Raw genomic sequence first — 15,395 nt, forward strand, 5'->3', positions numbered from 1 at the left:
CCTGTTGCTGCATCTAGAGGTCAGAGGTGCCGCTGAATATCCTACAGTGCAGAGGGCAGCAACCCTCCCCCCACCGCCCACCACAAAGAATTCTCTGGCCCCAGATGCCAATGATGGTGCTGTTGAGAAGCTCCGAAAAGAAGCTAAAGCATTTGGTGAAATCTCAAGTAATCACAACTGTCTGGAAAACACCACATTATCCGACATTTAAAATGGCAGACATGACGCCTTTGCCCCTTTGCCTGCCCCCTAATCTACTATAATCTGATCTCAAGAGCTGAAAAGCAAAAACAACCACCCTCCTCCCCATGCATATGAAGTGTGTTTGCAGGCTTCATAATGCTGAAGTTCTCTGAAGTATTTTCACAGTTTGGTCCAGCTCCAATTTCAAAGCTCCAAACAGGGAGTTTCTTCTTTTGCTTTCAACAAAGGAATTTTTCTCTAACTCTGATTTCCCTGCCCACGAGCAAAGGTGAGTGCCAAGCCCAAAAGGTCTCATAGGTTAAATGACTAATATTTAATGAGCTCGTATTAACAACAATTATGCTAACCACGACACCCGAGCTTTCCATTCTGTTCCTCTAATCCAGGATGAAGAGCTTAGTTCAAAATGTCTCATTTGGGGTGTAGCTGTTTCCCATTCCATAGGTACCCCAGTGTTGTTCACATGACCTGTGAAACCTTGCCACCATCAAATGGACAGTCCCTCCCAAGTCCTAGAAGCTGATTCCTTAGCCTTGTATATTATTTAATCCCCCAGCCGTTACCTCTCTCTGCCAAATGTGAGCAACCCCGAAATGCTCAAAGAATCCTCTTCTGCCTTCATATTCATAATCTCTCTCGCTAGAGGTCAGGGAAAATCAGTGAATGGACATGGGACTTAGACAACCTTGTATTTAAACCACAATTTTACCCCCCCCAGAATGACTGCCAAACCCTTTATGCATCTCCAGTCTCTCGAACCTTCCGCTCTAGCTTGACTTCAAAAGGTGTGTTCAAGCAGCTTACTTGTGAGTCGACTGGAAAGCTCTGCAGAGAGGGTTGTCATGCCGCTGGCCCGTCCAGGTGAGATGGGTGTTGCTGGGTGTACAGAAGGTGAGGCGATCGATCCCAGGTACTGGTAGGACTGATCATAGGACCACGGTGGGGATGGTTGGATCTGCCTTGTGTCTGCAGAGAATCAGGGAGGTCAGTCATATGTGGAGTGGGGTGGGGTATAAGAAAAAACAAATCTCTTAATAAAAAACTAGTCACCTCTCTTTAAATATGCTATACATTCCTGTGGCCTGCTGACCAGTGTCTAGTAAGTCCAAGTATTTGCTTTTGTTTGATGATTTCCACCCTCCCCTGAGAGACACTGAAATACAGTTTATGTGTGATTCTTGAAGATTTTCCTCTGATAACTGTTTCTTCCAGAGGTTTGATTTAATCATGCTAACAATGATGGGAGAAGTTGAATATGCTTTCCAGGCAGAAGTGTTAATGCTCACCTGTTAAACTACAGCACATATCAACCGCCCAGACAATTTCAGCTTTACCAAGAGTTAAAATTCTCATCCTCAGAAACATTTTATAAACTCAGGTGGATCACATATCCATCTGTGCTCAGTAAGCAAAAAAGAACATAGAGTTTTGTTTTTTTTTCTTAACTTTGGCAAAAAATATGCCAAGGACTTTTAAATATCCTCTACTTAGGTGAATTCTCTCCCAAGGAGTTTAGAAAAGGTCTGGCTGGGAAGCTGATGATGAGACCTGAGGATTAGTTCACAAACCCAGCAGTAGAGATCTGGCTCTACCAACCCAGACCGACAGGTGTCCTGCACCTTTTCAAGACCTCAAGTTTGCAATGTTTAAAGGGCAGAATGTTGAGCAAGTATTTTATAGACAGCCATTAAGTGGGGACTGGGATAGAGAAGAGACAAAACTCTGACTTCAGAAGATTTAGGTAAAAAGGATTTTGTAAATTTGACTCCAGCATTCATAGGAGTCTTAGCTTTCAAAAGCATCACAGTGCAGATGAAAAGGAGAAGAAAAAAATGAACAAACCCTCTAATCTTGGGCAACACGTGTAAGAAAAGTTGAATGGGACACAGTCCCCCCACAAGATAGCCTTCCATTTCTTTAGGGTTAAACATCGATTTTCTCTTTGTGTCCCACCTTCTCTGTGGACTACACTAGTTCCCAGGGGTCTTCATAGCCAGAGCTACAAAAAGCTGGGAGTAAATTTAGAAAGAGCAATGTTCCTCTGGAGAATGCTGGGTGTAGGCTGTGTATGTGCCAGGACATAAAGAAGTGAGTTCTTTCTACTCGTTGTGAAATATTCAGTTCTCCTTCCTTCAGGGGCTTTTCTTTTCCAGCAGTTCAAGTTTGCTCTTTCTGTTTATCTGTCTGAAGCTGGCAGAGAGGATGACAGAATCAGGGGTTTAGAGATCTACCTGGATCCCCGGCTCTTCTGCCTGCCAGCTACCTGCCCCACACTCCCCTCACCCCAGTCCCCGTCCCTCATGTGGATCGATTTCTTTCTTTTCAAATAACTCAATTTTTAAGCTTGGAAAATATGGGCAAATATTTTCACTTAGAATCTCTGAAATCTAATATTAAAGAAGGGTCCTCGTTCCATTCTGAATTTTGGGGAATTTGAGCAGAAGGCAGAGAATAAAATAGCTGGTCCATTCTAAACTCAGTGGAAATGAAAGATCCACTATAGTCAAGGATCCTGCACAGCCTTACAGGTAACAGTGTTTCTAATAACTGAAAGCAAAGAGCAAAATAGCAGATTGTTCAACATTCCTGTATTACTACAAGGGTTTTGCTCCAAGTGAAAAATAAATTATAGACTCAGATATTTTTGTAAGACATGCATATGTCCTAGATATACACATTTGCTATATGAATATATAGTACTCAAATATTTTAATCATTTAAGAAGCAAACAAAAGAGGTTTTATAATTGTCATAAAGCCCTCCGGGGTGTGAATTGCGGTTCAGTAATTCATGCCTTGCTGTGTAGACAGCCCAGCACCCCTAACCCCATGTCTAAAACCACAGTAAGCATAAGGTATTATGCCATGATTCATGCTCTGTCATGTTTTACTGTAGTGAAAAAGTTGTGCTAGGCTTTTCTAAACTCATAATTAAACCATGCAAACGTTGCATAATGTTTCACAGCCTTTTAAAAAAATATGCTTTGGTAAAATGATCTTTATGATTAAAGTCCAAGTTCTGTGATTGTTTTTTTTCTTAACACGGGGTTTTAGATTCAACATTCTTGCTTCACACCACAACTTAGCTTTCCAGCGTTAGAGGAGGGCTAGCACTAAAACCCCAAAGGACCCCTGCATTATCAGTTTTCATTCATGTGACCAGAGTGAGCTGCCTTTGGATTCATTGCCAGCAGTGGGCCAGAAGGTGGTGATGGCGAGCTTCTCATGTCAGGTTTTCTGGGTATTTTCTAATTCTACGTATATTATTAATAAAAAACCCCAAAGCACCAAATAGAACAAAAAAACTAGGACTGATGATATGGAGTATGCTGAGTTTACTGTTCCGTTACCATTGTTGTTCTGATGGGGCCAACGTGAACACAAGAAGGCAGGTGTGGAAATATTTGGCAGTACTGTGGACCACCCCAAGCATGGGAATGAGAGGCAGGAGAAGTAGGATAAGTGGCCTCCATGCTTGTCTTTGAGCCTGAACCACTTGTTTATACATCCTTATTTTCCTCTCTGAAAAGACATGATCTCAAAGCCCCTTCCAATAGTCACAGTGCAGGATTCTAATTCAAATTGATGGTATACAGTATTTCTCTGCTGAACTTGTATGTTAATCAGATTTAAGAAAGATTCAGGTGGAAGGATGGGGTGAAGAACAGTGCTTGTAACAATAAATACACCTATTCTGGGAAGAGGAAGTAGGCAGGGAGAAGATGGAAGTTATCCAGAAAAGAAGCTGTAGGCTGAGGAAAAGAACCACTGTCAGTCATTCTCCAGACAGTAGGGCTACTTGTTCTTGAATGGAGTGCCTCTGATAAGTCAGTCCATCGAAAAGAACAAAAGTTTACTGAAATTTTAGTGTGCTAGGCATGTGCTAACTTAGCTAGTAATAGCATGATGAATAAGGCCAATGTAGTTCCTGACCCATTGGAGCTTCTAGTCTGGTATCAGTGAAGATCCTGGGAGTAGATGATGCTTGGAAAGGTTTCTTCCTGGGGCACTGATCGTCATGCTGAGAGTTGCTTCATTTATTCATTCACATTAATTAGTTTGTTCATTAATTCATGGGCTCATGAAGTTATTCACATCCTCATTCATTCATGTTGCCAATGAGCATTTTTGCTTTACTAGGGTCACTGTTTTGGGGACTCAGTAGTGAATGGACTATAGTCCTTGCCTTTAGGGAATTACAACTACTGGCGGACCTGTATTCAGGTGAATTGATGGGTTATCTGCCTAATCTGGACTTGCAAACAGCTGTTCCCACATTAGAGATAACCCTAATGGCATTTATTATGCACTCATGTTCTGCCTCTGCAAGGAACAGACTAGGGAAAGCACCTAATTTAAATCATAGATCGATTTCAGTCTGAATTCTACCTTTAGCCTGGGCAAGTCACTTATTTTCTCTGGTATGTAGTTCTCTTACTTCAAATGGTAGTAGTGAAGAATAAGTGAGATAAACCATATGTAAAGCAAGTAGCACAGTTTTTGGCCATATTAAATGCTCAGTAAGTCTGACTACTTTTTATGATTATATTATTAAAAAGGAAAATAAACCCATGCCAAGGGATTTATCTGATAATTTATTGGTAAGGCCATACACTCCTGCTCCAGGGTGAGGTTCAAGTAATAATATCATGCCATTCACAGATTTAAAAAGTTTGCCTGCTGGTCTTCAGCACCCGGGAGGAACTGGGCTACAGAGATTAAATGGTAAAGGGCAAGAAAACTGGAGATTTGAGGTAAGGATAGAGGGGGCAAAGACCCAATCTCAAACAGTTCACATGTCCATTAATAAAACGACTGGATTAGAAAATTTAAATTTGAGCCTTTCTGCCTCCTGTTTTTTCTGGGTTTTTGTTTGTTTGTTTGTTTTGTTTTTTTGTTTTTTTTTTTTTTCAGAGTACATAAAGTTTTGATGCAGCCACTTTACTGAGGTCATTTTGTGAGGGGTTATTTTCAGATGTCTGATCATCAAAAAATGGGTAAAACAGAGCTCCCTCTCCTTTCCATTTGAAATGAGGTCAGAGAAGGGGGATTGGGGATAAGGTAGGGTGGATGTGAGTGGTGAATTCAGAGGGATCAATGGCATATATCCCTCAGTAAGAAAGTGAGTGCTTTCACCTTTTGATGCAGCAGTATCAAAATATCTCCAGAGTGAAAAATGACCCTATCAAATAACTGATGTCAAGATGTTCTGCTGCTTCTAGCTGTAGCTCTGAAATGCAAAGAGCTTGGGGGTCACCACTCCCCTCTTTACAAGGAAAGAGCTGAACAGAGTGATAATTCATGACTCTTCTTGGATCTGTTAGAGAACGGAGACTGTAGGGCAACCTGCCACCCTGAAATCTTGAGAGGCAGGTGACTGACTATAGAAGATCATACTGAGTGAGGTGTGCATACCACGACCAGAAGCTGCTGGAGCTGTAAATTGCTTGGAACGCTTAACTGGTAATTTTGATAAACTGTTGGGGACCAAGTATAGACTACCATGAGAATAAGAAACTTCTAGGAGCTTCAGTCATTTGTGCATGTATGGGGACTGGGGTGGGGACACTTTCACAAGATTGGCATCAAGAACTCTTCCAGGTTTTCATGGGATCCAGTATAGTAACAGTGGGTTACAGCTCAAAGAGACTAGGGAAGAGTTCTTAGGGAAGTCCAAAGACAACAAGGGAGACAAAAACAAGGATATTAGAGGAATTTGAAGCCTCTGACATCTACAGCTACAGTAAACATGAAGGACAGCCCAACTCCTAGCTAGATGAACATAAAATCTCACACTGAAGTTCTACTTACATCCATTCCCATCACCTGATAAATCATGTCTAGCTTTCTTTTTTTTTTTTTTAAGATTTATTTATTATTTATTTATTTAATTTATTTTAGAGAGAGAGAGAGAGAGAGACAGAGGGGGAATGTGTGAGCAGGGAGAAGAGCCAGGGACAGGGAGGGAGAAAATCCTCAAGCAGACACAATGCTCAGCCTGGAGTCTGATGTGGGGCTTGATCCCAGGACCCTGAGATCATGACCTGAGCCAAGAACCAAGAATGAGATGCTTAACTGACTGAGCCACCAAGGTGCCCCTCATGTCTAGCTTTCAAATCAGAAATAACAAGGCATGCCAAAAGGAAGAAAAGCAGTCTGAAGAGATACAACAAACAGCAGAACCAGACTCAGATATGACACAGATTTTGGAGTTACTGGCTAGGGAATTTAATTATGATTAATGTATTAAGGGTTCTAATGGAAAAAGGAGACAGCATGCCAGAACAGATGGGTGATATAAGAGGGAGATGGCAACTCTCAGATACAAAAGGAAATTCTAGAAATGAAAAACATTGTAACAGAGATGAGAAATGCCTTTGATGACTAGATATGGTTGAGGAAAGAATCAATGAGCTCCAAAATATGTTAATAGAAACTTCCCAAACTAAAAGGTAAAGAGAAAAAACCAAACAAACAACAACAACAACAAAAAAACAAAGCAAATGAACAGAAAAACCCCAAACAGAACATCCATGAACTTTGGGAAAATTTCCAAAGGTGTAACATATGCACAGTGGAAATATCAGAAGGAAAAATAAAAGAAAACAGAGTAGAAGAAACATCTGAAGTATTAATGGCCAGTAGTATTTCAAAACTAATGATGGACACCAAACCACAGATCCAAGAAGTGGAGAGAACACCAAGATAAATACCGAATAATCTACAGACACATCTTACCTAGAGAGCAACAAGGATAAGAATTACTTCTAACTTCTCTTCAAAAACCATACAAGCAAAAAGTGTAGTAAATATTTCAAGTGTTTAAAGAAAAAAACCCACCAGCCTAGAATTCTATATTCTACAAAACTATACCTCAACAGTGAAGGAGAAACAAAGATCTTATCTGACGAACAAAAACTGAAGTATTTTTTTCCAGCAAAGCTGTCATACAAGAAATGTTAAAAAGAATTCTTCAAGGAAAAGGAAAACACTGGTCAGCAAATTAAATTGACACAAAGAAAGGAAGTTTCAGAGAAAGAATACATGAAGGTAAAGCCTTATTTTTCTTATTCTTAGTTGACCCAAAAGATAGCTGACTGTTTAAAATGATAATAGAGGGAATAATGTATTGGGTGATCACAGCATATGGCCAAATGAGATGACTGGCAGGAATAACAGAATAGGAAGGAAAGAGTGGTGTAGTGTTATTTAATGGTGCTTTAGATTCATTATACATGTATTTTGCAAACTCTAGGGCAAACATTAAAAACATTTTTTTAAAAGGTATAATTGATATGCTAAGAGAGGAGATAAAACAGAATCATATAAAATGCTCCATTAAAACCAGAGAAGACAGAAAAAGAGGAGTAAAAAGAACAAGTAAGCAAATAGAAAACAAACATGGTACATATGAATTCAACCATACCAATAATCACTTAAATATGAATGTTCTACATGCACCAATTAAAAGACAGGGATTATCAGAGTGAGTTAATAACAAGGCCCAACCATATGTTGTCTACAAGGAAACTATTTGAAATATAAGGACTCAGGGTAAAAGTAAAGAGATGCACTAAGACCATGCTAACACTAACCAAAAGAAAGGCAGTAGTTGTATTAATTTAATATAAAACTGACTTCAGAAAAAGGAAAATTTTCAGGGATAAGATGAGAATTGCAAGATGATGAAAGAGTGAGTTCTCTAAGAAGATATAACAATCCTTAATATGTAAGCACCTAAGAATAGTGTCAGAAAACACAAGGCAAACACTGATTTAGAACTACAAGAAGAAATAGAAAAATACAATTAGTTGAAGACTTCAACACCCCTCTCCCAGTAACTGATGGATCAAGCAGGCAGAAAATTAGGGCATTTTGACCTGAACAGTATTCCCAACAAACTTGATGTAATTAACATTTATAGAAGATTCCATTTAACAACAGCAGAATACCCTTTTTTCTCAAGCTCACAGGGAACATTTGCCCAGACAGACCACATTTTGGGCCATAAAATACACCTTAACAAATTTGAAAGAACAGAAATCATACAAAGTTTATTCTCAGGCCGCACGGATTTAATACTAAAAACAAAACAACAGCAACAACACCACCACCACCACCCACCAACAACAGAAAGTTAGCTAGAACAAATATTTGGAGCTTCAACAACAGACCTCCAAGTAACCCATGGGTAAAGTAAGAAGTCTCAAGAGAAATTAGAAGGCATTTTGAACGAAATGAAAATCCAGCTTCTCACTATTTGTGGAACATAGGGCAAGCAGTGCTTACAGGGATAGTTAAAAAATTGAATGCATATATTAGAAAAGAAGAGCAGTCCAGAATGAATAATTTAAACTCCCAGCTTAGGAAACTAGAGGAAAAAGAGTAAAATAAGCCAAAAGCAAGTAGAAGAAAAGACATAATAAGAATTAAAGTAGCAATCAGGGAAACAGAATGACAAAGAAGGTGTCGCACGGGAAGGTGACAAAGAAAATCAACAGAACTGAAAGCTGTTCTTTGAAATGTCTCAAACGTCCAACTTTGGCCCCAGACCCCTACCAGGTCACATAGGAGCATGGCCAGCGACCCCTCTTGGTTTGACTAGGACCACCTACCTCTCTGGGGTCTTGAATGCCCACCCTCCAAACCTGGATTCCCAACAGCACAATCATCTTCTCTCTGCCAGGGGCCAGGAGGAGGTTGGCAGCTCTGTGGTGTGGCTATTATAGTCAGAAGGCCCTTCCTTTGGCTCTTCGGCTGATATCTTTAAAAGATGCGACCTTTTGGTAACCCTTCAGAGCCGTTTAAAAACAGAGACCAGACAGTTATGTATGTCATGGGGCCCTGGCGTCTATTTTTAAGAGCCAAACCTGCTTGGTGAACACAGAAACCCTCAGGGCCAGCCTGGGTTTTTTTTTTTTTTTTCCCCCTGGAGGATTTTTTCCCTCTTTCTGTTTGGAAGACAGCAGGGTAGTTCCCAGGGTGCCCTTCAGATTCACCTCAGTCATGGGTAGCTGGTGTAATGCCCTCTTGGATGCCTCCAAACGCACAACAGGATATGACTCAGGGCTCAGAGATGTGAGTCAGTTTCCAGGGTGATGTGTCAGGGCGGGCCCTGGGGGTGGTGGTGGTGGTGGTGGCAGCTTGCATCTCCCTATCTTGGACCCTTGGGAGGGAAGATCTAGGCTCCCCTGCAAACAAAAGGATGCCCCCTGGGGCTCTGCTGCTACCTTTAGAACCCCATGCTGTGGTGGCCCCAGGCACGGGGTCCTTCTCTGCTTTGAAAGAGGCATTTCCCTGGAAGTCCCACTGTCCTTCAGCACCATTTCCTCTGGCCTCTGTGGCAGGGAGTCAAAACGCAGCACGACAAAAGGAAGGAGGGCTAAGCGGTCACTTAGAAGTGCGCCCAGGTAGCAGACATGGGATTTGCACGTTGTTGCTATCAGTGAAACCCCATGATAATGTGAGTCAGCTCCTACCAGCTTTGGATCCTGGAAAAAGCGAGGTTGTGAAATAGCTCTGGTATTTGCCAACCGTTGTCTCTGCCGGCTATACACATCTTGGTTAGTCATGTAGAGCTAAGATGCATTCATTCTTCCAGCAATTACTGGAAGGGAAGCATCCAGCACCAAGCCTGGGCAGAGACCTGCCCAGGGAGGCTGCGTTTTAAAGGCCTTCAGGGTTTTGAGGGGTCTTGTCCAGATCGCAGGGCCTGGGAGGTGGCAGGCTGCCTGCAGGAGGGAAAAAAGGAGGCGTGTGGCCACGTCTCCCCCACGCATAGCCTCTGGGACCCATATTTGGAGCCTGGTCCCAGGGAGGCTCCTTGGCTTTGCGCTTAGGGCCATTGGGTCAGGGTGCTGGGAATCCAGAAAGCCAGTTCCTTCCAGCAGAGCCACCCCCAGCCCTGGTGGCTCACCACAGCCCTTTTCCTTTCAAACCTGTTTCCTCATCTTTAAAAATGGGGGGTAACCAGCCTCACCTGCCTCACAGGTGTGAGAGTTAATTAATGTTTGTGGAGCAGCTTTGAGAGCCACAGATGAAAGGCACTCTATAAATGCAAAGTGCCGGTCCTCATTAGAGTTGCCAGACACTTCCCAGGGGAAACAGTTCAACTTTTGCCATGAGGCCTCTCCCCTCAGCCCCATCAGTCTGAGGCACGTCTGGAAAAGAGCTCTGGACTCAGGCACAGTTGTCTCTGATGAAGGGCTGGGGGGTAAGTCACTGGCTTCTAGAAAAGATGGGTGTGTGGATAAACACCTCCTGTTCTTTGCCGGCACCATGTCCCGGGGCCAGAGAGAGAGTAGCCTTCAGTTCCCATGGGGTGGAGGGAGCACGGTTTTGAGGGAACAGAAGGCACCTTTTGGTCTTCCCCTGTCCTCCCTTGCAGACTTGGAGACAGTTGCCCTGGACTTTGTTAAACAAACATCCATTGCAGATACCCTTCCCGTAAAGATTTTCTGCACTCTCACTTTCTGTGCCTCTGCCCTGGAACACACTTTCCAGGACCCCACTGATTCTATAGGTGGGCTGGGTAAATTCCTGTAGGGCCAGCCCACTGGCCAGGTTCAAATGATTCCACGATTGCACTGTTAATTGCCTTCCCTTTCTCCCTTCTCCTCCAGCGAAAATCTCAAAACACAGGCAGTAAAGATGGTTCCCGTCCCCTCATTCTCTAGCCCCTTCACCCTCTCTGCAGCTCCTGGAAAGGGATGAGCCAGAAACACCGTGTCAATAGCTGGGAGATCTCTGGCAGCCTCTAGCTTGGGATCATGTGCTTGACATAGCAAGAGGACCCTCACTCTCAGGAAACAAGTGACAGACACCTTGGAGGGGGAAGCTACACGCAGGAGAGGCATGGCATCACCTGGGATGGCCCATAGCTAAAGAAACAGAATAATCTGAAGGAACATTCCGCGGGGATAGCACATGCTATAAAGAGGACCGTGCAGGTTTGAGCATCACTGGCCCACAGCACAGGATGGGAGACTGTCAGAGCCAAGCCACTGTCCAGACTGTCAATGGAAGGCCCTGTGAGGATGAGGGGGAGCCCCTAGGACTTCTCAAAGAGATACCAGCGATTTCTCTGATGAAGCAGATTCAGTAAGAGCCGTCACTTGGGGCAGCTCCTATTAGGTAACGTGGCCAAGCTTTGCCAGGGTCATTGATTTGCCTCAGAGTGGCAGCAGGCAAGAAAAAAGGAGTGATGCTCACTTTGGGGCTTCAAGGGCCGCAGGACAACTGACCCCTACCCGGTGAGTTGTCAGTATTGGAGGAGATGCTCTGGATCCCAGCTCAGAAAGAGATCTGGCACGCAACAGCTATGTATCACGTCATTTTGTGGCCTGGCTTCCCCTGAGGCCACTCCATCCAACTCTGTAGCCCCCAGCCCTCTGTGTCAGTGCACCTCCCTCCAGCCAACATCTGGGCTCAGACACATCTGTCGTGGGAGACACAGGTAGTGTGGGGTGGACATGACAGGAAGCCACACTCCCCATCAGCGTGATCACAGCTTTCCTGCTGTGCTTTCTCCCAGCTGCAACCCTAGATTTTACTTTAGCACTTTTGTGGTTTTAAAAAAAAGTTAACAATGGTTTGACAGATTTTAGAGTGGCTGAAGCCCTTTAGGCAGCCTCTGTGTCCCCTGCTCCCATGCAGCGTGGGCCTGAATGCATCCTTTCTTGATTTTTCACCCAGACACTGTGGTTTGGAGCAGCACACGCCGAAGCACGGAGTTCTAATAAAATCAGGAGTCATATGAAGGGGGGAAGAAAGGATGCAACACCACATCACATCTAGAGAGTGCTGGCAGGGAACCCGCAAGGATGCTTCACTAGCCTTTGGCTTTTGTTGCCCCCAAACATTTCCAGGATTTGGGAACTATGTCCTGAAGCTGTCCCTCAGACAATCATGAGGGCCAGACCAAGAGCAGAGCAAGGCTGTCATTTGGGAGTTGGAGAGATTAGGGCTGAGCCCCTGACTGGTCCTTCACTCAAGGTGTGCTGGGGGCAAATGAGTTAATCCCTTGGAGACTCAGTTTCCCCACTGCTTCCCCCAGGGAAAACGTGGTTTAGCGGTGAGCACATGTGAGAGTCCAGCAGGCTGCATGTGGCAGGTTACCGAGAGGAGACAGAAGCCCTTCCTCCCGCTGAGCACCGGCCTCCTTCAGCAGCAGCACTGTAGCTGCTCGGCCCAAGGTGGTTGCACAGCGGCCACTCTTTCTTGAAGAGCTTCCATTCCGTGCTCCCCACCTGAAGGAGGGTAGGGTGAGTTTCTCAAGCTGAAGTGCCTGGCCTCCTTCCATAAACCACTGGCTCAGTGTCTGCTTCAGTGTGCTCCTGTTTTCCTCACGTTCACTGCCGGCTGTGCTGTCCTGCCATGACTTTTCTCCCCCTACCTGCACCCACCCCTTGTTTTCCTTTCCCACACATCAGGCCCAGCTCCGGGAATTCCCAGAGGCAGGAGCCAGGAGGCCGGATCCCTGGGAGGACCGCCCCCTTCTGTACCTCCACAAGCACCCATCCTGCCTTTGGACCCAGGCACAAAGTCACAGCATGTGCTTGGAGGGAGCAGCAAATGTCATGTGAATCCCACCCTCCCTTCACCTCCAATGCTCTGAACTTCATAGGACTATGGGGCACATCTCTGAACAGATCTAACAGTGACTTTCTCCTTCTTAAAGGGCACTGCCATTCCAGTTGGCTATGGACCCTTTCATTCTCCCATAGACATGACAGCAGACCAAGGACACGTATTCTCTTCACGTAAGAGGGGCCTCACCCCCTGCACTGGAGACCTGAGACCTACAGGATTCACAGATTCACTATCTTCCTTTGGTGGCCCCAGAGACACAGCAGGATGGGCCACTGTGAGCTCAGCATCACCCTTCATTCCTAAAACTCAACATGCTCCTGACCCAGAGCTCTAACTTCTTTTTTCACAGACACAGTTTGGGAGGGGTCGTGTTCACTACACTTCTTGAGCCCAAGGCTTCTCCATTCGTCAAAAGTCCCCAAGAAATAGTTCTCTTACGCTTTTTGTTATGTTGCAACAACTGCAAAAGCACTCAGATATTTGCCATCCGAGCAAGATAGTGGGGGAGAACCCAAACAGCCTCCTCCTGGGGCGGCAGGTTCCCATGCTAGTTTTGGGTTCTTTAGAATAACTGAGTTTCTTTGGCTTGTGAGCCAGGGCAGGGAGAGTCGCTATCAACCTCTCTTGGGGGAGCGGGCAACCCCCTCTTTTGTCTGATGCCTCCTCGGCCGCCTTCTCCCCGACCTTCGTGCGAGCTCAGCGCAAGAGGAACTGGTTCCCTTAAGTCTGCAGCCAGTGTGCACCCCCCAAAGGACTGACCTTGATGCGAACTAATTGGGACTGCCACAGATTAGTAACACAGGTTGCTGAGGTGCACTTTTGCCGCATAAAGGAGAGCTTTGAAGATAAGAGCTGCGCGTGCTTTCACAAGCTCATCCCTGGTGCTCTGAACAAAGGACATAAACTAATAAAGTCAGATTCATCTAGGGGCAATCTACACTCGCAGAGGAATATCACCCCAAACTGATTCAGAAAGGCAAATGGAAATCTGCCGGAATTCTTTTAAACCCCTACACAGATCTCGATTTAAAAAATGACACACACACACACACAAAAACTCTTGGTAATAAGCAGACCTCTGATGATCTAAAGATCCACAGCTTCATTTATTGACTTAGAGAAAGTAAATGGCATTTCAAATACAACCTTCATACTTTAATAGATGAGGTCACCCTGAGAAAGATGATACTGAGCCCAGCAGTGGGAAACCTCTCTTCAGAGGACTGCTTTGATTTACAAGGTCAAGGAAGGCTTTCTCAGAGAAGCAATAGGTTTTCAGTGACTTGGACTAACATGGAAGAATTAAAAAAAAATTTTTTTAAAGGAGTGTGTGAGATAGCAGACTAGGAGACTCTTGCTCAACAAAAGGGATGACCTACGGAGAAGAGAAGTGAGGCACCAAAGCTGACTTACTACCAAGTAGAGATGCCCAAGTAACTCCCCTTTGCTGCTGGCATGGAGCACCAGTGTGGACGACGAGATGCTTGTGACTTTCCCAGACTGTTCTCAACATGGCTGTTTCTCCTCCAGGGGACATTGGGCAATGTCTGGAGATATTCCTGTTGTCACAACTAGGGTGAGGGCTGCTCCTGGCATCTAGTGGGTGGAGGAAGAGGTGCTGCTAACCATCCTACAACACACAGAGTCGCCCCCCCCCCCATGGCAGAGAAAGACCTGGCCCCAAATGCCATTGGTGCCCGAGGAAGACCCAGCCCAGGCTAGGCACGCACCCTAGGCACAGGACACGAGAAACTCAGGGGTGTTGAGAAGAGAAGGGGTGTGCTGGGAATCTTTTGGAGCCCCTGTGGAAACCAGGTTCTTTGGGGGCCATGGTCTGCCTGCATGGCTTCAGCCGTCACACTATGCCCAGGGAGAACTCCGTCCCCATGCCAGGATTCGGGATGACTCTTTCTCACAGCCTCATGGCCTGGCACCCAGACTTGAAACTGGCACTCCATGTCCTGGGTGAGACGCAGGTGTAAACGACCAACAACATCACTCCTGAGCTGACCGTCAGCTTTGCCACCTGGGAAGGGACAGGCTAGTGCTTGCCTTTCCCAAGCTTCCCGGGCATGAGTCACATGTAACTAGATAATGATGCAAATCACTGTCAACATTTCTAAGGTTTCATTCCAACATCTCATGGAATGATAGAGCACAGAGAGACCTCAGAGACTTTCTAAGCCAGCCCCACCTCGGAGAAGGCTGAAGCCTTCTTCGTGACTCTCTCTGCTCCCCATGCCAGGCTGGTGACAGGGCAGGGGCAGACCTCTGGTTCTTCGTAGAGGGCTGTTTCTTACTGTGTGATGACTGAAGCCCAACCTAGTTACCATATACTGACAAAACAAAACAAAAAAAACTGGTTTGAATTTCAAAAGAAAGAAAGAAAAGAAAAGAAGAAATAATTGTTAAGCACAGAGCCCAGTGGACACAGGGGAAGGGATCCTTTTTCCTGCATACAGGCCTAGAATTCTGGGCTCTGTGGGGCTGACTGGGAAGTCCTTACTCAATTGATATCCCCTTTCAACCTGAAACTGAGCCCCAGCACCCCCAAACCTCAAATAAAAGTTGGTGTCTATTGCTGTGAATTCGTGCATCAGG

The 15,395-nt window shown here is 44.9% G+C and overlaps 1 protein-coding gene across 3 annotated transcripts in view; it reads right to left on the reverse strand.

Annotated features, from left to right (window-relative positions):
* LOC111155817 (runt related transcription factor 1) overlaps positions 1-15,395 on the reverse strand; it is a 243,570-nt gene that overhangs the window by 5,470 nt on the left and 222,705 nt on the right. For all 3 annotated transcript variants that reach the window (XM_022516233.1, XM_022516231.1, XM_022516232.1), the window contains one exon: positions 1,009-1,170. In XM_022516233.1, coding sequence (XP_022371941.1) covers positions 1,009-1,170 — 162 coding nt within the window. The remainder of the gene's footprint in view (positions 1-1,008; positions 1,171-15,395) is intronic.

This window comes from Enhydra lutris, unplaced genomic scaffold (assembly GCF_002288905.1).
Source record: "Enhydra lutris kenyoni isolate GAN:26980312 unplaced genomic scaffold, ASM228890v2 scaffoldscaffold43, whole genome shotgun sequence".
In the NCBI taxonomy this organism is placed as follows: Eukaryota; Metazoa; Chordata; class Mammalia; order Carnivora; family Mustelidae; genus Enhydra; species Enhydra lutris.